The sequence below is a fragment of the Ursus arctos genome, unplaced genomic scaffold (assembly GCF_023065955.2).
Source record: "Ursus arctos isolate Adak ecotype North America unplaced genomic scaffold, UrsArc2.0 scaffold_34, whole genome shotgun sequence".
In the NCBI taxonomy this organism is placed as follows: Eukaryota; Metazoa; Chordata; class Mammalia; order Carnivora; family Ursidae; genus Ursus; species Ursus arctos.
Genome location: NW_026623030.1, coordinates 25,830,185 through 25,851,070, shown reverse-complemented (window position 1 = coordinate 25,851,070; position 20,886 = coordinate 25,830,185). Strand labels below are relative to the sequence as shown.

The window sequence follows — 20,886 nt, the reverse complement described above, 5'->3', positions numbered from 1 at the left end:
CGGTATCTTAGTGATCTACATTTTGGATGCCCTTTGTTTGGGGGAACTTTGATCTGAAGAACATTATCAGTAGAAGGTATCCCTATGTGTTTTGAGGAGCAAGGGTTTTTCTATGTCTAGGCCCTCCATTCTGAGTTGTGGGGGGTATTTTGGGAGAAGTCGTCACATATAGGAGTGGGGGGGCAGTCTGACCCTGCCCCTCTCCTCTCTGCAGCCGCTGCCTATTATCTGCCCCGACACCTGGCCCCCAACCCCACCTACCCGCACCTGTACCCACCGTACCTCATCCGCGGCTACCCCGACACGGCAGCGCTGGAGAACCGCCAGACAATCATCAACGATTACATCACCTCGCAGCAGATGCACCACAACGCAGCCACCGCCATGGCCCAGCGAGCTGACATGCTGAGGGGCCTGTCACCCCGCGAGTCCTCACTGGCTCTCAACTACGCCGCCGGCCCTCGAGGTGGGTGGGGCCGGGCACTTGCTGGCAAGTGGGTGGGCAGACCCTCCCCATCCAGAGTCAGCCCTAGTCCTCGTCTGCCCGGGCCCGCTCGACGGTGCAGAGGACATGGGTGTGCCGGAGGTCTGGGCGGTGTGACCACCCTGTGCGCGCAGACCTGGCAGGTGGTGGAGGGTGGTGTGTGCTGTGAGTGTGTGTCTGGTAGCCGTGTGCGTCCTGGGTGCACACGGAGCTGTACACCGGCGGCTGGGTGCTCCTGGTATATAGGGTTTTGGGCGTTAAAAAAAGGGATCAAAATAGTTTGTATTTCTGGTTCCCTTGACTTGCAAACAGCCTGTGGTTGCTTTGTAAGTGCATTAAAGTCATCCTCTGGAACCTTCTGGAACAACCGAGTACCACTTAGGGTCCATTTGGAAAAACCAGTCATGCTGGGTATTTCAGACAGTGAGGACTGAATACAGGGACTGATTGTATGGGGTGAGAGGTTGGGAGAAAAGGAAGAACACGCCGAGGTAATGCGGGGTGCCGGCTGCAGGACACAGCCACTTCTGGGCTTCGCGAGCCAAGGGGAGGTGGGGCTGCGAGAGCCTGGCATTCAGAAGACGGGCCCGAGGGGCCTGGTGCTCAGCAGGAGGGAGCGCCCCGGCTCACAAGGGCACCCTGCCCTCCAGCTGACGGGGTGGCCTGGCCCCTCCTGCCCCTCCTACAACCCCCGCCCCCACCTCCTCTTGCAGGCATCATCGACCTGTCCCAAGTGCCACACCTACCCGTGCTGGTGCCTCCAACACCAGGCACACCCGCCACCGCCATGGACCGCCTCGCCTACCTCCCCACAGCACCCCAGCACTTCAGCAGCCGGCTCAGCAGCTCCCCGCTCTCCCCGGGTAACACCCCTGCCCCCGTCCTGGGTTTGGGATCCTGGCGTCTGAGGAAGGTGGCCGGGTGTCCTCTGTCCACCCCAGAGGACCAGTCCAGGCCCTCCCTGAGCGCTGGGCTGAATCGCGGGACTTTTGGTTGCCAGGGGGTCCCACTCACTTGACAAAACCCTCCGCCGCCTCCTCGTCCGAGAGGGAGCGGGAGCGCGACCGAGATCGGGAGCGTGAACGGGAGCGCGAGAAGTCCATCCTCACGTCCGCCGCCACTGTGGAGCACGCGCCCATCTGGAGACCCGGTAGGGCGTCAGAGGTCCCCGCCCCAGCCTCTGGGGGTCCTCACGGGCCACGTGAGGCCTGCGCCCCTGACGCCACAGCCTGTCCCCACCAGGTACAGAGCAGAGCAGCGGCAGCGGCAGTGGCGGCGGGGGTGGGGGAGGCAGCAGCAGCGGCAGCCGCCCCGCCTCCCACTCGCACTCCCACCAGCACTCGCCCATCTCACCCCGGACCCAGGACGCCATCCAGCAGAGACCCAGCGTGCTGCACAACACGGGCATGAAGGGCATCATCACCTCCGTGGAGCCCAGCACGCCCACGGTCCTGAGGTGGGCCAGGTTGGCACAAGGGAGGGGACAGGCGGGCGGGTGGTGGATGCACGCGTGGATTGATGGGTCGGGAGGTAAACGGTCGCGTGAACGACGGGCAGGAAAGTAGGTAGATGGATGGCGGGTTGGGGTAGGAGGCAGGAGGGCAGGTGGGTAAGTGGATGAATAGACAATGCGTGGGTAGGTGGAGGGAAGGGCAGGGGAGAGGCTGGATGGGTGGGTGAACGGGCAGATATTTGGCAGGCGGGTGGATGGGAGATTGGGTTAGAAGGATGGGTCGGTGGACAGGTGAACGGGTGAGTGGGTAGACGAATGGATCATTGAGCGGGTAAGTGGGTGGATGACAGGGTAGGTGGGTGGATAGACGGGTGGGTGGTGTGTGGACAGTGGCTGGGCTGGATGAACAGGTGGGTGGCTGGGTGGGTGGGGGGTGGGCAGGGCACTGGGTATAGGTCGAGGGAGAGGTGAGCAAGTAGGTGGGTGGAGGGTGGGTGGAGGGTGGGTGGGCAGGTGCATGGGTAGATGGTAAGTTGGATAGATGGGTGGCGGGTTGGGGGAGTGGATGAGTGAGTAGGTGGTAGGTTGTTGGGTTCAGAGAGAGTCTGTGGAGAGGAGAGGGACAGACAAGAGAGGGCTGTGGGGAGAGACTCCTGGCCCTCCCCTGACTCTAGCACGCCCCTAACGAGGAGGAGATCTGTCCATCTTGCCTAAACAAAACCTCATTGTTCTCTTAAGCTGGGAGAATCTCTACAGGTCCCAGGTGTGCCCCCCACAGTCCACTCACTCTTGCAAGGGGCCCAAGTCCCCTCCAGTGACATCCCCCCACAAGGCCTGGGGGCAGAGCTGCCTAATGCAGGGGAGGGAGCTTCCCCTGTGCCCTTCCCTGCTCAGGGTCCTGTTCGGGGACAGGTGCTTCTTCCAAGATGAAGTTTCCGTTCATACAAGCACCCTCCCCCCATTTGGCCGCTCTAAATCATAACCTACCACCCTGCCACAGTTCCAGTTTGGGACAGTGACAGCCTCGTTTCCCAGAAGCGTTGGCTGTGCCCTCACTGACTCAGACACCCAGCAGTCACACGAAGCCGAAGCACCTGGCTGCTTAGAGCACAGTTAGCAGTCATGCACGACGGCCAGCTCTTCACACCAGCAGTAAGCTGCTTAGAAACTGTCATGGGGCAGTCGGGCCTTTCCCACTGGCAGCTGGAGTGAGGGTTTGTGAAGGGCAGGGCACTTCCTCATGGAGCCGCTGGGCTTGACAGAGAGGCCCCGAGGGCTGGAGTCGGGCCAGTTTGCATCCAAGCGCCAGTGTCCTCCTCTGTGAAGCGGGGAGAATTACACTTACCCGTGACGATCAGAGAGTACGTGTCGGTGCAGTCCTTCCTGGCCGACCTGCAGTGTGTCTCTTGCACTATGCTGGGTGTGGGGGACACCGTGATGCAAGCCCTGCCCTGCTGGGGATTATGGCCTAGACCAGACAGCAATCAAGGAAGGCTGCTTGGAGGAAGAGACACATGACCCTCAAGAGCAGCACTCCAGGCACAGGGCCCGGCAGGCATCCCAGGGAGCCCCGTGTGGCCTCTGGCGGCTGGGGTGGGAGAGCCGGGCCCTGTGCCTTCTCTAATCCCCCAGCTCCCGTTCTCCCAGCATTCTCAGGGCCTTTCCCTTGGTATTCCTGCTCTCCCCGTGGCTCCTTCATTCCCTCATGTGTCCTGAGCAGCCCGTGGCTCACCTGCCAGCCCCAGTCAGCGTCTTTCTCTCTTCACCCCATCTTGTTTTTGAGCCGTACTCAGGGACGTGCCTTCTCTGTTTTCTTGTATACAGTCCGCTCGGCTGGAGCGTAAGGTGCTTCTGTCTGTTGGCTGCCATATTCCTCAATGTCTAGAGCAGTTTCTAGAACAGTGCCTAGAACAGTGCCTGACACATAGCAGGTGTTCAGGAAAAAGTCTTAAGTGATGGAGACGGTGAATAAATGTGTAAGTGAGCAGGTGAGGCTGAGCACGGCAGGGCCTCTCAGGCCGCATTGGGAGGGCAGGGTTATTCCAGGGCAGTGGAGACCCATCCGGGTGCTGAAGTGTGAGGGGAGTGACCCTGCCTTGGTCCTGCCCCCCCCCCCGCCCCCCGCGATATGCTTCCACAGTTCCTTGACCACCTTCTCTCCTCCCCCAGGTCCACGTCCACCTCCTCGCCTGTCCGCCCGGCTGCCACATTCCCACCCACCACCCACTGTCCACTGGGCAGCACCCTCGACGGGGTCTACCCCACCCTCATGGAGCCCGTCTTGCTGCCCAAGGAGGCCCCGAGGGTCGCCCGGCCCGAGCGGCCCCGTGCAGACACCGGCCACGCCTTCCTTGCCAAGCCCCCGGCCCGCACGGGGCTGGAGCCCGCCTCCTCCCCCAGCAAGGGCTCCGAGCCGCGGCCCCTGGCGCCCCCCGGCTCCAGCCACACGGCCATCGCCCGCACCCCAGCAAAGAGCCTCGCACCCCACCACGCCAGCCCGGACCAGCCTGCGCCGCCTGCCTCGGCCGCGGACCTGCACCGGGAAAAGACTCAAAGTAAACCCTTTTCCATCCAGGAACTGGAGCTCCGTTCTCTGGGTAAGACCACCCTGACAGCGGCCACCTTCATAGACGCGATAATCATGCGTCAAATTGCTCACGATAAAGGGCCGCGAGAAGGAGGTTCGCTGGCCAACGACTCCCCTCGCGATGGTAAGACTTCCGGCCCCGCCGCCCACCCACCCCGTCTTGTGGCCTAAAGATATTTTCAGATCTCTGCTTTTTTTTATTTTTCCCCCCATTTTTCGTTGGTTTTGGTATTTTGATTTGAAACTCGTCCTCGTCGATTGCACGCTCTGATGGTTTATTCCTCAAGCTGCTGCCCACCCTCCTCTGATTTGGGGGCACCTCATCATTTGCACATTGTTTTATCATGATTTTTTTTTTTTTTTTTGGATTTTCGCTTTTTTTTTTCCTTTAATGAATGGATCTGTGATTTTGACTTCAACTGCGCCTCCCATCTCCCAACCTTTGCGCCTGTGTTTGGGGAGCAGGGAGTGGGGCTGCAGAGGGGCTCGGGCTGACGCCTGCTGCCATGTGGGTGAGTCTGGTTTGGAGGACGCCCGCTGAGGCAGACTGTCTGGGAGAAGACCTGGAGGGGCAGGAAGCACCCGACTCTGCAGGAGGAGCCGACCCCTGCACCCTGCCTGGGTTGAGAGGGGGTCTTGGGGTGCCCTGACCCCACATCCCCCTTGCTGACCTGCTGCCCAGCATCCCCTGGGAGAAGGAGAGGCCTCTGCCCCCTGCCTCGTGCCTCAGGCCCCTGCCCTGGGCTCCTGTTTGCTGGACTGGGGGCTACAGGGATTGTGGCCCAGGCGGGGTCCTGGGACCTGAGTGTCACTCCCTGCCACACCCCCCCACCGATCTCACTCTTGCATCCCCTTTCCTAGAGACTCTTCTTCCCCCCTGGCCCCCACTGTCTGGGTGGGTCTGTGTTTCTCACTGTCCCTAGGTCTGGCTCTGTCTCCTGGCCTGTCTGCTTGCGTGTCCAGCTGTGTTTCTCCTCCGCCTGTCCCTCTCCCCACCCCTGGCCGGCCAGCAGCCCCTGCTCTGGCTCGCTCCCTCTCTCCATCTGCCCACAGCCCCCCTCCGGCCTGGGGGCCCCAGCCAGCATGGGAGGGTGGGCTGGGAGGGGCGGCCCCAGCCCTGGGTCCTGGCGCCGGCCTGACCCGGGGCCTTGCCCACTGTAGGGTACCACGGCGGCAGCTACAGCCCCGACGGGGTGGAGCCCGTCAGCCCCGTGAGCTCACCCAGCCTGACCCACGACAAGGGGCTCCCCAAGCACCTCGAGGAGCTCGACAAGAGCCACCTGGAGGGGGATCTGCGGCACAAGCAGCCAGGTAGGCCCCCCCACGCACCCCCACGTACCCCACTTAGCACCGCCCTGAGAGAGGGATCGCCGTCACCCCATCGTGCAGGTAGGAAAACCGAGGCAGCCAGAGGCGGAGGGATGGGCCCCGCCCCACAGCTCAGAGGGCAGAGCTGGGGTTCAGGGACACACCCCCAGCCAGGCCCACCCCTCAGCCCCCCGCCCCCAGACTGACCTGCTCTGCTCTGCCCGCAGGCCCTGGCAAGCTTGGCGCTGAGGCTGCACACCTCTCACACCTGCGGCCGCTGCCCGAGAGCCAGTCCTCGTCCAGCCCGCTGCTCCAGACCACCCCAGGGGTCAAAGGTCACCAGAGGGTGGTCACCCTGGCACAGCACATCAGTGTAACTACCCATTCTCTGCCCTCTCCTCATCGCCTGTGAACCTAGGCCAGGATAAGGTCCCAGGGAAGGGAGGGGGAGGGCCACATGCAGCCTCTTGGTCTGGGGGGTAAACTGAGTCCTGATGGACCGGACACAGGATGTAGGGGTTGGCAAGGGCAAGCCATGCCAGGGGTTCCATAGTCTCTAACTCGGACATGGTAGCTGCCTCCTCATCCAGCTAATGGAGCCTGGGGTGCATGAGTCCATGGCAGGTGGAATCTGACCCATCAGGGGCCACCACTTTGAGGCCTCCACCACGCCCACTGCCCTGCACGCACAGAGTGCTGAGGCTGCTGTATGCAGGGCTGAAGCGCCCGGGAGCCAAGGACCACGCCCGGTTCTATCCCCAGAGCTCAGCCTAGCCTCTGCCCACCCAGAAGGTTCTGGTGGGATGGCTGCTATCTGACCCTGCACCTCTCCCCCGACCTCTGGCCTGCAGGAGGTCATCACGCAGGATTACACGCGGCACCACCCGCAGCAGCTCAACGCGCCCCTCCCTGCCCCCCTCTACTCCTTCCCCGGAGCCAGCTGCCCCGTCCTGGACCTCCGCCGCCCACCCAGTGACCTCTACCTCCCCCCGCCGGACCACGGCGCCCCGGCTCGTGGCTCGCCCCACAGTGAAGGGGGCAAGAGGTAAGTGTCGGGCGTAGTGACCTTGCCGTTCAGCTGCTAGGAGGCCTTTGTCAGATGGGGGACGGTTGAGCCAAGTGCAAGGGCCGTCTGCTGTCATGGCGCAGATGGGAAACTGAGGCTCAGGGAGAGGAGTTTGCTCAAGGCCACGGTGCTGGTAGGTGCGTCACACTCTGGGTTCCAGACAGCAAGCTAAGTACTTCCCACGTGTTAACCGGGATTCTCGCCGCAAGCCCCGCAAGGGTAGGCGGTGTTGTCCCCGTGTCACCGATGAAGGAACTAAGGTATGAAGAAGCCAGTTCATTTACCTACAGGGACGCAGCCAGTAAGTGACAGAGCCGGGATTCGAGCCAGAGCTGTGTGCTCTGCGAGCAGCCTCACTGCAGGCACATGTGCACTCACTTCGGGGTACCCCCAGGAGCGCTGGGGTTGGGGGAGGCCCCCAGCTCGAGGAGGGTGCCGCATGAGGGGCACAAGGGCAGGAAGACAGCAGATGTCTTTGAGGGGACAGTGGGGTCCCTGACATGGGGGGCAGCAGGGGGCAGCTACCGCCCATGGGCCAAATCCAGCCCACAGTCCAGGAGCTAAGGGTTGGAAAAGAGACCACGCGTGGCCCACACAGCCCAAAATAGCAGCCGTCCAGCCCTCTGTGGAAGGAGTGGCTGAACGCTGATGTCGAGCAGGGCAGGGTTGGGAGGGGAGTTCAGAGAGTGGCACCTCCCTGCGTCATTTCGGGGGAGAGAGTGCTGAACTCTGACCACAGCGGGGACCCTCTCTCCACTCAGGTCTCCAGAGCCAAGCAAGACGTCGGCCCTGGGCAGCAGTGAGGACGCTATCGAGCCCGTGTCCCCACCGGAGGGCATGGCAGAGGCTGCCCATCCCCGAAGCGCCATGTACCCACTGCTGTACCGGGACGGGGAGCCGGCAGAGCCCAGGTACCTCCATGGCACCCCGCCCTGCCCCCGGGATGCTCGAGACTCGGCCCCTTTGCCCGCTTATGGCCTCGGTCCCCCGCTGTGCATTGGGGGCTGACAAGGGCTTTAGTGTGGGGCTGAGATCTCTCAGGCCTGCTGAGCGGATGTGACAGCTCTGTGTCAGCCTCCTGGGCCTTGGACTGGGGTGTCTTGGCTCAGGCCTGGCCCTCACTGCTGGCACTTGCTGAGGACCTGAGAAATGATGAGCTAAATGTGCCGGACCAATCAGGTAGTTGGGGACAGAGAAAAAAAGCCAGGTCCATGGGGCGCCTGGGCGGCTCAGTCGTTAAGCATCTGTCTTCGGCCCAGGGCGTGATCCCAGGGTCCTGGGATCGAGCCCCACATCGGGTTCCTGCTCCGCTGGGAGCCTGCTTCTTCCTCTCCCACTCCCCCTGCTTGTGTTTCCTCTCTCACTGGCTGTCTCCCTCTCTCTCAAATAAATGAAATCTTAAAAAAAAAAAAAAAAAAAAAAAAAAAAAAAAGCCAGGTCCGTGGGCCTTGGGGAAGGATGTGGTCTGAGCGTATGTCCAGTTCCTGAGGTGCTTTTCAAGGGGCCAGGCTGTTGCTGGGGCTCTGCAGAGACAGCCTGAGCCCAAGGATCGGTGAACTACAGAGAAGGTTGCAGGAGACGTGTGGTCCCTGAGAGGTGAAGGCTGTAGGTGTGGGGTAGAAGCTTGGTTCTGAATTTCTGAGGCAGGTCAAGTGGCGAGTGCCCCATCGTCAAAGGTGTGCAAGCTAAGCGCTGAGCCCACTGACCTGGGGTGTCTGATCTTTGCAGCAGGATGGGCTCCAAGTCTCCAGGCAACACCAGCCAGCCACCGGCCTTCTTCAGCAAACTGACAGAGAGCAACTCCGCCATGGTCAAGTCCAAGAAACAGGAGATTAACAAGAAGCTCAACACCCACAACCGGAACGAGCCAGAGTATAGTAAGCGCCCCCCGCCCCCCGACGAGCCAGAGTATAGTAAGCGCCCCCCCCCCCCCGGACGAGCCAGAGTATAGTAAGCGCCCCCCACCCGGGACGAGCCAGAGTATAATAAGCGCCCCCCACCCGGGACTGGGGCCCCTGTGGGGCTGGGGGCCGGCACGGCCGTGGAACCCACAGGGTGCTTGCCAAAGCACGGGGGGCCCGCGACCACTTCTCCCCCGGCCCCTCCCCCGACGTTCAGGGAGCCCTGGGGGAGCTCTCCCTCCATGGTTGCTGCGGGCCGGTGCGGGACGCGGTGTGGGGCACACCGGGGGCACATGGCGAATACTTGCGTGAGTGGCTCTGTGCCAAGCCCCATACTGAGTAGCAGGGTCCTGCCCACCCAGGGGCCTTGTGTGTCCCCAGCTCGCAGTGCTCACCGTATTTGTGATCTTTCCTCCATTTGTGCGGCTCATGGATGAAAACCCTAACCTCGCTCCCCCACCCTTAGTGCAGTGCCTGGCACGTAGCAGATCACAGCACAGAAAGAACCCACCACAGTCCCCGGCGGGGGATCGTCAGCTGGGGGCAGTCTGGGGGCATCGCAGAGGCTTTTCAGAAACTTGCTGGGGCTAGAGCAGCGGCCTTGCAGATAGTCCCCGGCCTGGGCCGGTAACTCCAGAGCCCTGCCAGGTGCGGTGGGTGGGCCAGCAGGTCGGCAGCCCCCGCAAGCTGGTGAGAGAGGCGGCTCTCCAGCCCTGCCCCAGACCTGCTGAATCTGTGTGCACTGGTCACCTTGCCTAGACCGGACAGAGGACGGGGAGGGGGGGGAGGGCAGGTGACTTCCTAGGACCTGTGGGCCCATAGACCTTACCCATCTTGTCACCTGCCCCCCAGATATCGGCCAGCCCGGGACGGAGATCTTCAACATGCCCGCCATCACCGGAGCAGGTAACTGGCCAGCCTGGGCTCCACGGCCACCAGCCCCCTCCCTGCTCTCCCTGTCCCCCCTCATGGCTGCGCGCTAGGGAGGTTAGGCTGGTGTGTGGGATCTGGAAGGAGACTCAGGGAGTGTGGCCTGGGAGGTCACTGGAGCCCTCACCCCAGCCATAGTCCTGTAGACGGGAAACTGTTCTTAGTTCAAGTGTGTCCTTCCCTCTGGACTCCGCAAACCCAGCAGCGGGGACACAGACTCACACAAAAGGCTGGCGAGGCTTTGCGAGGAGTCTGCATTGGAGTTACATGCCAAGGCCTCCTGGTGTGTTCAGCACCGAATTAGGAGCACACATGACTATCTGGAAACACCAGTGGCCTGCCGGGGCCTCGGATGGGGGTCTGAGTGTGGATGGGGAGAGTGGGCGTGTGCTTTGTATTCACGGACTTCACTCAGGGTCCACGGGAGCGCTTTTATAGAGAGAACACCCGTTTTACTCGAAAATTCGAACCAGCTGGGCAAACCACGAAGGTGTGTTATGGAGATGGGTGAAAACCCACGTGCATTTTTAAACTAAAACTTGAGCCTACTGTGATGTTTGGGACTTGGGGGACCCTCGGGGTTGGGTCCCCAGCCGCTGGTAGGGGCCACAGGGTATGTTTCCGCTGCTGCATGGAAGGCCCGGGGCAGGGCTTTAGGGAGTTGCCTTCGAAAGTCTGGCGCGAAGAGACTGAGCCCAGAGCAGAGCCGGGACTGGCACCTCCGTGGGCAGACCTTGTCCGGTGGGGCGGAGGTCCCAGTGTCGTTTGCAGGGCTGTGTCCTCTGTGCCCTGGGCCTTCAGTGAGGGTGTGAGGCCGGAGGAGCAGAGGGCATGTGGGCTGGCCTTCCCGCGGGCCATCAGAGGGGCCTCGAGCCCTGGCACAACCACTGGATTTTATCAAAGGGTCGTCAGGGCCTCCAAGTGGGGGTCTGGACCGGCGCTCGTCTGTCTACCCAGAGCCTAGATCCAGGGGCCGTCACTGAGCCTCGCACAATGGGGAGGAGACAATTTAGTCGAACCAACGAGATGGTTAGAGATGAAAATGTCCAGAACGTCACAGTCTTTGACGCAGGCCATGGACACACAGGCGCATATGTCCGTAGAAATTCGTGTGGCACTGCAACGAAGGTCTGCGCCAAGACTTCGTGTAAATCCTGTTCGACTTCTTGTGAGCAGTTCAGCACGCACGCACACGTGTCTGCAGGCCCCGGTCTCTCCTGCTCAGCCCCCACGTCAGACTTTGGCTCTGTAACCGGAAGCGGTCAAGCTTCCTTCCTGCCTGGCACCGTCCGACCGCGCACCCGTGACCTTGGGCGGAAGGCTCGGGAACATCGGGCTTGCTAGATGCCGCCCTGCAAGAGACCGCCGCAGCCCGTACCCCTCACGTCGTCTTTTCCACTCCTCGCTGTTTTCTTAGGAGCACCACAAATACTTTTTTTTCCCCCCAGTGCTCACCTCTGCTGGAAATACTGCTTGTTATTGAGCGATATGGCTTTTTCCCCCCCTTTTATGTATGTATTTTTGATGCCGGTGAAATGGGGCCAAGACACAGCTAAAAAGATGGAGTGTGTCCCTGGTTTTGGCTGCGTTTGAAGCTAAAAGGAGGAAAAGAAAAACAAAATGCAGGGAGCAAATGGTTGTCCAGAAGCGTGGTTCTCAAAGCCGCCGCGAAGCCGTCCGTGTAGCTCACAGACGAGCCGGGGCGGCCGCTGGCTGTCGGTGCGCTTGGCCAGAGTGCAAGTTTTAAAATCCGTGCAGACGTTGCCCGAGGACGGCAGGCAGAGGGGGCTTGAGCTTTGTGGGCAGTCTGGTTTAGCAAAAATGCGGAGAAGAGACACGTCCCTGGGTTTGTGAAAGTCCCCAGAATGATCCCCAAGAAAATGAGAAAGGGACAGAACATGGTGAATGAGAAAGGCAGAACTTGTGGCTGCGACGTAGCGGGTGTCCGCAGGGGCCCGTCAGGGACCGGTGTGTGGATTCGACCGTTTGATGACGAGGCGGCCGGGCTGGGGGCGGTCATGCAAGTGTCTCTAGCTCTGCCCTGTCCCCTGCACGCACTGTAACTGCATGGCTACGACCCCCACTTCACCGTCCGTCTCTGCACCTCTCTCTCCTCGTGGCTCCCGGGCGGGGGAGAGGCTGGGGGAGGAGAGTTAGGCCCAGTGCTGGCAGGGGGGCGGGGTGCAGGCGGGAGTGTGGGCCCTGAGGGTCCCAGACCTCACAGGGGTCACCTTCCCTCCCAGAGTCTCTTCCTCAGCCCCCGCCAGCCCCGGGAACCCAGGGTGAAACCCCCCCCAACCCAGTACCGAGCTCTGGCTTGACCTGGTTTGCCAGCTGTGTCTCCCCAAACAGGGTGTCCCCCTCTGACTTCCACCCTGACACACGCACGCGTGCACACACACACACACACACACACACACACACCTACCTTCCCCCGACTTCCTCTTCAAGGCCACTTGGAATTTTATAAGAGAAGCAGCCCCAGCTGGGATTTCGGGGTGGGGGGGTTGCAAAGGGGCTTCTGATTTCCCAGAGGGCAGAGTAGGAGAGAGTTGGGGGTGGTCATCTCGCCTCCCAAACCTCAGGGCCCGAGTCCGAGGGCCCCCCCCAACCCCACGCCCACGCCGCAGGAATGCAAGGGGGGATAGGGAAATGAAACATGTTGCTTTGCCAAAATGTGCTCACTGTGTATTCTCTCTTCTCCTCCCCCCCCCTGCTACTCTCTCCCTCTCTCCGTTGTCCCTCTGGCCCCCCTGGCCCCTGTGTGTGTGTCTCTCTCCCAGGCCTCATGACCTGCAGAAGCCAGGCGGTGCAGGAGCATGCCAGCACCAACATGGGGCTGGAGGCCATTATTAGAAAGGCGCTCATGGGTAAATATGATCAGTGGGAGGAGCCCCCGCTCAGCGCCAATGCTTTTAACCCTCTGAATGCCAGTGCCAGCCTGCCCGCTGCTATACCCATAACCGCTGCTGACGGACGGAGCGAACACGCACTCACCTCGCCAGGTCTGCAGGCCTCCCCCGCCTCGGCCCTCCAGCCCCACCCGCCCCGTCTGTCCCCATCCCGGTGTCCTTAATCTTGTGCCTCCGCGTTCCTCTGACCAACCCCCTCCAGCTTTGGAGCTTGTGACTTTATTTTTGTGCGTGTTTGACGTGGGTCTGGAGTTGGCTAACCCCCGTCTGGGCGGGCATAGCCCCGGTCCTCCATTGCCCACTAGGTCCGAAGGAGCTGCTGCTTTTCTAAAAACACTCACTGCTGTCCGAGCCCTGCCCTGCCTTCCTCCCCTGCTGGACGCAGATCCTGGGATGCCCGCGTCCGGGCCTGTTTTGTGTCTCCTTAGAGGAGATGAGGCTGGAGAAAGGCCCACCTCTGTGTGGGTCAGGGTAACCCCTCCTGGCAGCCAGGCCCGTGGGCCCAACGTCTGCTGGGGCCACCATGTGTGACCTTGGCTGGCCTGGGACCTGATGGGTGTCTGCGTGCCAGCCCCAAATTCAGATGAGTCAGGGAGACCAGAGGGGCCAGCTCCCCCTCTGCCCCAGGTCCCCAATCAATATTCTACTTATCTGAGCAAGGAGACCTCAGGCCCGTTTGTCTGACTTGGCCAGTCTGGTTCCAGGAAGTTTCTGGAGTTAATGGGGGCCGAGGTCTGGCCTCAGGGGTCCCAGCTTCTCTGCAGAGGGCCTGTAGCCTTCCCAGCCCTGGCACAGTCCTGGAGCAATGGTTGGGGTCAAGCCAGAGGCCTGAGGCTTCATGCTCAGGGTATCAGCCCCTGGGTGGATAGGTGGGCCTCAGGGCAGCCTGAGGGGCCTTTGAAAGTAGTTCCACCCACTCCCCTAGAAGAAACCCACCTCCAGGATCGGGCCCAGGGCAGGTCTGTCCATCTGGTCGACTGGTGTCCTGGTGGGGCTGAGCTACTGTCCTCCCCTGCCATGAGGGCCCAGGAGGCAGGCAGCCAGGGCCTCACCCACCCCCACCCTCACCGTGTGAGTGCTGCCTTCACAGTCCAATGCGGCCCTTTTCCGTGTGTCCCCCTGCAGGTGGTGGCGGGAAGGCCAAAGTCTCTGGCAGACCCAGCAGCCGAAAAGCCAAGTCCCCGGCCCCAGGCCTGGCGTCTGGGGACCGGCCACCCTCCGTCTCCTCAGTGCACTCGGAGGGGGACTGCAACCGCCGGACCCCACTCACCAACCGTGTGTGGGAGGACCGGCCTTCATCCGCAGGTGGGCATCAGGGAGTGGGGGTGCATGGGCCTGCTGGCTGTCGGCCCGTCGGACGCACAGGTCTTCAGGGTCGGGGTGCCCAAGCACCTACTGTGTGCGGAGTGTGTGATCTGGCCTCTCCTAAGAAGACTGCCCAGGGGCCAGGTGGAGAGAAAGGGTGTGCTCGGGGCTGTCCAGGGAAGCTGGCCTCTGGCCCTGATCTGAGAAGGGGGGTGTTCAGGAAGTGAAGGGGGGGCGATCCCACAGGCTTGGCAGGTCGCAGGGAGCCAGGTTTCCTCGGTGAACGCGAGGTGTCACTGGAGGGTTGTAAGTGGGAACGTGACTTATCTGCTGTATTCAGGAGAGCACTGGGCCGCAGGAGGACAGACCCGAGGGGCAAGGGCAGGAATGGCCTAGAGGCCCCCACTGGTCTAGGGACCAGGTGGCCAGGGCACAGTAGCGGTGAGAGATGAACAGTTTTGAGGAAGCTCGCAGGAGTTAGGGGGGTTTGAGACAGTGGCCAGAAGGGGGAGGCCAAGGCCCAGTCCCCAGTGTGGTAGATGGATGGGCCCATGGGGGGTCCCCAGCTCACGGGGGCCTCCTGACGGTCTCTCCTGGTCTCTCCGGCAGGTTCCACGCCATTTCCCTACAACCCCCTGATCATGCGGCTACAGGCGGGTGTCATGGCCTCCCCACCCCCACCTGGCCTTCCCGCGGGCGGCGGGCCCCTTGCCGGCCCCCACCATGCCTGGGACGAGGAGCCCAAGCCACTGCTCTGCTCACAGTACGAGACACTCTCCGACAGCGAGTGACTGTCAGAACGGGGTGGGGGGCGGCGCCAGGGCCCAGCGCGTGGCCAGAGCAGCCAGGCAAGGAGCGGGGCAGCCGCCGACTCCCCCCACAGAGGAAGGAGCCCCTGAGTCTGCCTGCGCGCCCGTCCGTCCGTCCGTCCAGAGCCGGCATCCTTGCCTGTCTAAAGCCTTAACTACGACTCCCGCCCCGGGCTGGTCCTGTGCAGTGACCTTACTCAGGGGATGTTTACCTGGTGCTCGGGAGGGGAGGGGCCGGGGAGGGGGCGCGGCGGCCACACGCACGCAGCCGGGGCGGCCAGGGACCCAAAGCAGGATGACCACGCACCTCCCACGCCACTGCCTCCCCCCCTAACACATCTGGAACCAAAGTCTAAACTGAGCTAGCAGCCCCCGCCCCCTCCCTCCGTCCCCATTCCGCTTCTCGCTCTGGACAGACGGACACGGGCCCTGTCCAGCCCCCAGCGCTCTTGTCCCGGTCTCCACGGACTGCCCCGGTCCACGAGACTGCTGGAAACCCAGTTGGGCCGGATGGGCGGGCGAAAGGGCCAGGTGCGGTCTAGGGCGAGCGGACGCTCCAAGGAACTGGGCTGTCGTCTCACACGGCGTTGCCGCAGCGGTGGGAAGGAAAGGCAGGTGTGAATGATGTATTGGTTTACAGGGTATATTTTTGATACCTTCAATGAATTAATTCAGATGTTTTACGCAAGGAAGGACTTTACCCAGTATTATTGCTGCTGTGCTTTCGATCTCTGCTTACCGTTCAAGAGGCGTGTGCAGGCCGCCAGTCAGTGACCCCATCGTCCGCAGGACTGAGGGGGCGGGGGCTGCGGCTCGTGAGCGCCCCTGCGTCCTCCCTCCCTCCCTTCCTTGGGCAGAATGAATTTGATGGGTATTCCGTGACCGCCATTGCGCACGGCGGTGGTGTTCTGTCATTTACACACGTTGTTCTCATTAAAAAGCGAATTATACTCAAGTTACAAAGGCTTCTTCTCTCCCTCGGACTGGGCAGCCAGGAGGGCGGGCGACAGGTCTCGGGGGACAGCGGGAATGTCACCCTGGAGGGGCAAGGAAGTATCCACCCGAACCGCCCCAGATGCGTCCCCTCTGCAGGTGCGTATTTCCATCCACGGTGAGAACGTCTCCGTGAGGGGATCAACCAGTCACAGCCCTGGTGAGAGTATCAGACACTCCTACGCGTGAGGGGACGGTATCGAGTCCGCACACCTGGTTCGGGCGTCCGACACGCATACCGGGGGGGGGGGGTGTATTCACGCCCCTGGGGAGGGCTTCCCGCTCGCACCCGCGGAGGGCACAGCGCCATCGTGTTCGGGACGGTCCTGTCGGTTCGTAACCGTGGCGTACTTTTCATTTCGTTCCTGCCACCGTCGTGTTCAGAAACAGACCCGTTGCTGTCACTGCTTTCTTTGAATACGAGGCAGAAGAGGGAAAGCCTCACCCGTCTGGGACTTGGAACAGCCACCAAGTGGCGGTGGCTTGCAGGTTCGGTGGCAGGGGTCCCTGAGAGGCGCCCCGCGCTTTGCCTCTGTGTCCTTACGACCACAGCCTGAGTTTCGGGAAGGCTGCGGTTCTTGGCCGCGGACAGAGGCTGTTTTCGGTCAGCTCTGGGCACCGGCAGCCTCACTGTGACCCCCACCCCTGCTCCTTACCCCCGTGGCCACCTCATCTGGCACCCTGGCCTGCGCCGTGTCCTCCAGACCCTCGCCCGGTCCTGGGTCACGGGTGCGCATCTCAGCCTGTACCGCCAGATGCGGTGCCTGATTCTGGAAGGGCGTTCGGGGTCCTCGCTGCCCCCCGTCCTGGCTGCCCGCCCGTGCTGTGTGGCTGTGTGCTGTGGGCCCTCGGGGGTGCCCTCTGCGTGTTCGCCCGTCAGGACTCTTCCCCCTGCAGCCAAGAGCCAGGCAGCCACCTGTCGGCCACCCCCAGGTGTCACTGGCCCGAATGTGGACTTCATGCCGAAGTCCGAGAACCTCCGCCGTGGCGGACCCAGGGTCGGCCCCGCCGTGTGGGCTGGGGGGCCGCCGACTGCTGTCCCTCGGGCCCTGTGTGCAGAGTCCTGTCTGCAGAGAGCCTGCCTGATGTGCAGACAGCCCCCGGTCAGGACGGGGTCTGCAGGGCAGGTTCTCTTTCTGAGCGTCATGGTCCCGGAATCCACCCTGTCCCTGTCCCTCAGTCTCTTGGCCCAGGGGTGCTGGCCCCTTGGCCCACCCAGGGACAGACACCCCCAAATGCCCAGAGAGGGGCCCAGCCAGCTTGCTAGCAGGCCGATGTGTCTGGCCAAGGGCATAGCGTTTATTCAGTTCAGAACCAGCCTTGCAAGGCTCCGATGAGGTGTCCCCAGCAGGGGTGGCCGCGGGCCTGGGGCACTCGTGTCCTGCCCCAGACGTTGGGCTCCAGCCTTCCGCTCGGCGCTGCAGAGACCCCATGGGATTAGGACGGCATAGGAGAGGGGATCAGGGTCCGCCGGAGGCCGAAATTGCCATCCCTGCCCAAGCTCCGCACGGCTGCTGCCCAGTCCCCGGGCTGACCAGCGCCCCGCCTTCCTGGGCTGTGTGTCTGGAGGCCCCAGGAATGGGGGTGGAGGACGGGTCCAAGTCGTCCGGGGACCCTGTCCAGCCTCTCTGATACTCTATTCTCCTAAGTTCTCCTGCCAGCCTGTGCCATGAGGCAAGATGAGCAGAGAGGCCCGGAGCCTGGTCTGGTGGTGAATTTCTGTGGAGCCTTGGGGACTTTCTGTGGAGCCTTGGGGACACCCCCCCCCCCCAGCAGGGGCAGTGGGCCTCGTGCATCCCCCGCAGGGTGCAACCGGGCACCTGGGCTGTAGTGTTGAGGGCGGCAGGCAGGTGGCAGTGTCGGGCCAGCACAGGGCCCTGTCCTGGCTGGGGCCTTGCTCCACTCCGGGGCATAGGCCAGCCCCCATCTGGAATCCAGGATGGGTCAGGCCGTGTTGGCCACACCAGCCACCAAGGTTGGGCCACACATGCTGATGCCACCCAGGATCCCATGGCACCTCCCTCAGCCGCAGTTAGACCAGAGTGATCTGGGAGTGGCCGCAAGTCTCAGCCCACATGGTCCTCTCCACCAGCCCGTCTCCGTGGCCTCAGGGCTGACCCCATCTAGCACCTCGGTGTAGAGGTGGCCCTGACCCAACACGGGGGTGTTTGCAGGGTGTAGGGAGAGCTCATGGCCGCGTCTTCCAACCTCGACCAACCGGTCCTCAACCCCAAAGAGTTCGTTCCACCCTCGTCTTGTTTGCCTTTCTCGCTGCTCCGTCTTTGACACGGAGGCCTGTGCTGTTCCCCGGACCCTCATCTCCCCGGAAAACTCCTACACACGCTTCCAAACCCAGCTGGGACAGTGCCTCTTCTACGAGCTCCCACCTTACCATCTCCTCTGTCCTCTGGGTCTCTGATAACACTGCAAGCCACCCACGTCCCGGATCGGACAGAACCCCTCCAGGGCAGAGCTCCTGTTTTCCCCTCCTGCCCTGTTGCTGACTGGGCTCCCTTGGCAATGGTGTCGGGCTGAACGGGCTCTGAGGAGCAGACCTACTAGAAAACCAGCACGTGATCTGTAAAGTGAAGGACAGTCGGTGGCAGTGTCCGCGTGTCTTAGGACATTGGGAAGTTGACTAAATGCACATTCCTGGGCCCCGGCTAGAGAATATCAGTGTGAATCTGTAGGTCTAGGATTCGGCCTGAGAATCTGTGTTCTCAGCAAAAAGCCCAGGTGTTTCTGATGGGGTGGTCTGCAGCCCTCACGATGGGGGGGGTGCCCACGGCCGGAGGTTGACCTTCACCGAGAACCTGGCTCCTCCCTCTGTGTGGCCACGAGGTCTCCAGTCAGGGCCCAGCAGTAGGAGGAGGCCTGGCCTAGAGAGCTGCCGCCCACTGGGCTTGGCTCAGGACAAGCCTTCCTGGGGCTGGGGGATGCAGGCATGGTGATAACCGAACTGAGTGGTCAGGCTGGCTTCCTGGAGGTGGTAGCTCTTGGGTGGGGGAAGGGAAGGATGGGCTGAGTGGAGGGAGCCTGTGTGGGCCAAGGCTGGGAGGGGAAATCAGCCAGGGACATTTGGGAGCCCAAGGTGACCACGTGGAAGTCAGTGTGAAGGCCCGGCATTTTCAGAGAAGGAATGAGCCCAGCAAGGTGATTTGTTGCTTTTCTGAAATTGGGGTGACCTTAGCTTGCCAGCGTGTTGGATGGATTGAGAGAGAAGCTTCTGAGACCAATGGGGGGCCTGGGTGGGGGCAGCACAGCAGGGAAGAGCAGGACGGAGCCCCCCTTGCCCTGGGAGTGTGTTGGGGCCGGCGAGGGGTCCGTCCTCACTGGCCACTTAATGGCTGTGTGACCCTGACCGAGTCATTTGAACCCTCTGTGCCTCAGTTGCCTCCTCTGTAAAAGGGGATGATGCGATCATTGTCATTCCTCGTAGAGACACTGTTCACTGTGTCCCTGTGCGGGAGTCAGATAGGGCCACCAGGCAAGGAACGGACAAAGAGGGTTTGATAGAAAATGAAAGGAGGAAGAACTCCAGGTGGGCCCAGCAATGGGGGCTCTTACTTGCATGTTTGGGGGCAAAAGGGATGGCCAGCAGCTGGGGGGAGGGCTCCCTGGCCATCCTGTCCTTGAGAAGGCTAAGGAGGGCCATCGTGTGGACGGATCCTGCAAGGAGCCCGGGGGCTTGGCGGCCATGTGACAGACCCCCTCCACAGGCGGGCCAGGTCCCGCTTCCTCATTAGGATTCCTCCCACGAACTCCAAGGGTCCCCACGAGGATGAACAGGCCAGGCTGCCTGCAGACGGAGCGAGGGCTCCGAGCCCTTGCTGGCTGCTCTTGGCACTCCTGGGGAGGAGGGGACGGGCCGCGTTGAGTCCAGAGGATGGGGACACCTGTTTGGGGGGGGGTTGCTGAGTTTGATTCGAGGCTTGTGGGTGTAAACCCGGAGACGGCAGGAGTGATCGCAACAGAGGGGTGTCTGGGGCCAGACCTGGCCCTCAGACACGGGAGGGGTTTTTCCCCAGGGGGGAGGCTTTACCCCAGGGAGGGGGGAGGCCCTGCCCCCAGGAAGGCTCCGGGCCAGGTCCACTGCGGCAGAGGCTCGACAAGGGCCAAGTCTCACCTCCCACCTTCTGGGGCATGAGAGCGTGTGCCCATCTGGCAGATGCTTAGAGACGTTAAGCGACATGCTCTTTTTCCAGCCACCGGCCCGTCCCTAGTGTGGTCTCCTGCTCCCCAGGGACTGCGTGAGTGACATCTGCCCCTCCAGGGGCTTCCTAGTGCCTCTAGATCCCGGGTGTGTGGAGGGCGGGGGAGGTGGAAGGGCCTTCTTGAGCCCGGGCAGCAGGGGGCACTGTGCTCGGGTCTGTTTTGGGGTGGAAATCCCAAGGATCTAGACGAAGCTGGCGTCGCCTCTGCCTGGCCTCTGGGTCTTCTGGGTTCCCAGGAAACCCGGGGTGCACTTGGGGGCCTTCTGGGCAGCTGCCCTTGCTCCCCACTTTCTCCTCCTCCCAGGTTGGGCCTCACGGAGCCCCCTGGAGACAGGGAGCAGTTGGAGACTCCAACTTGCTGTGCTCTCTGAGGCCGTTTGGGAGACGCGGGATGGAGGTGACCCCGGGAAAGGGAAGGGAGAGGCGTCGTCTCAGTCCCCCGAGGGTAAGGACTCTGCTGGGGGTCCCAGGCCGGGGCTGGAAAGCTGCAGCTGGAGGGTGTCGGCTCCCTGCGCGCCTCAGAAGTTCCTTCTTGAAGGGCAACCCCAGGGGCACCTCCAGGCTCGCTGGGTCATTGGCACCATAACTGCACAGGTCCAGAAGCCCAACCCATTCTTCCTTCAAGTGGTAGGAGATCGAGGTCGTGGTTGAAATGGAGCTTGTGCAGTTGGGTTGATTGGGTACAAACGATGGGACCCCAGCACGCACGTCCACACAGACTCCCATCTCTAAATGGGCTGAGTTCTCAGGGTCCCTAAAGCTGTGTCGGTGCCCTCTTGTCCACGCAGCCCGCAGAGGCCTCGGGAGTCTTCCTCACAGTGATGGAAGCCTGTCCTTGCCCCTCCTGGATTTCACCCCTGGCCCTACCCTGCTAGAGACCATCCCCCATTAAAGGCAGGCAGCCAAGTGATCTAAGGTTCTGGC

General features: G+C 62.1%; 1 protein-coding gene across 10 annotated transcripts in view; it reads left to right on the top strand.

The window, feature by feature from the left end:
* The window catches only part of NCOR2 (nuclear receptor corepressor 2), a 368,100-nt gene extending 352,390 nt beyond the window's left edge, over nt 1-15,710 (top strand). For 6 of the 10 annotated variants that reach the window (XM_057305998.1, XM_057306000.1, XM_044389807.3 and 3 more), the window contains 14 exons: nt 215-466; nt 1,198-1,347; nt 1,485-1,634; nt 1,727-1,940; nt 4,107-4,534; nt 5,686-5,835; nt 6,060-6,205; nt 6,684-6,877; nt 7,660-7,809; nt 8,627-8,775; nt 9,652-9,705; nt 12,513-12,734; nt 13,767-13,946; nt 14,556-15,710. In XM_057305998.1, coding sequence (XP_057161981.1) covers nt 215-466; nt 1,198-1,347; nt 1,485-1,634; nt 1,727-1,940; nt 4,107-4,534; nt 5,686-5,835; nt 6,060-6,205; nt 6,684-6,877; nt 7,660-7,809; nt 8,627-8,775; nt 9,652-9,705; nt 12,513-12,734; nt 13,767-13,946; nt 14,556-14,737 — 2,621 coding nt within the window. In that variant the 3' untranslated portion in view covers nt 14,738-15,710. The remainder of the gene's footprint in view (nt 1-214; nt 467-1,197; nt 1,348-1,484; nt 1,635-1,726; nt 1,941-4,106; nt 4,535-5,685; nt 5,836-6,059; nt 6,206-6,683; nt 6,878-7,659; nt 7,810-8,626; nt 8,776-9,651; nt 9,706-12,512; nt 12,735-13,766; nt 13,947-14,555) is intronic. The other 4 variants (XM_057306005.1, XM_057306002.1, XM_057306004.1 and 1 more) reach the window with 2 other exon arrangements.
* The last annotated feature ends 5,176 nt before the right edge of the window (nt 15,711-20,886 follow it).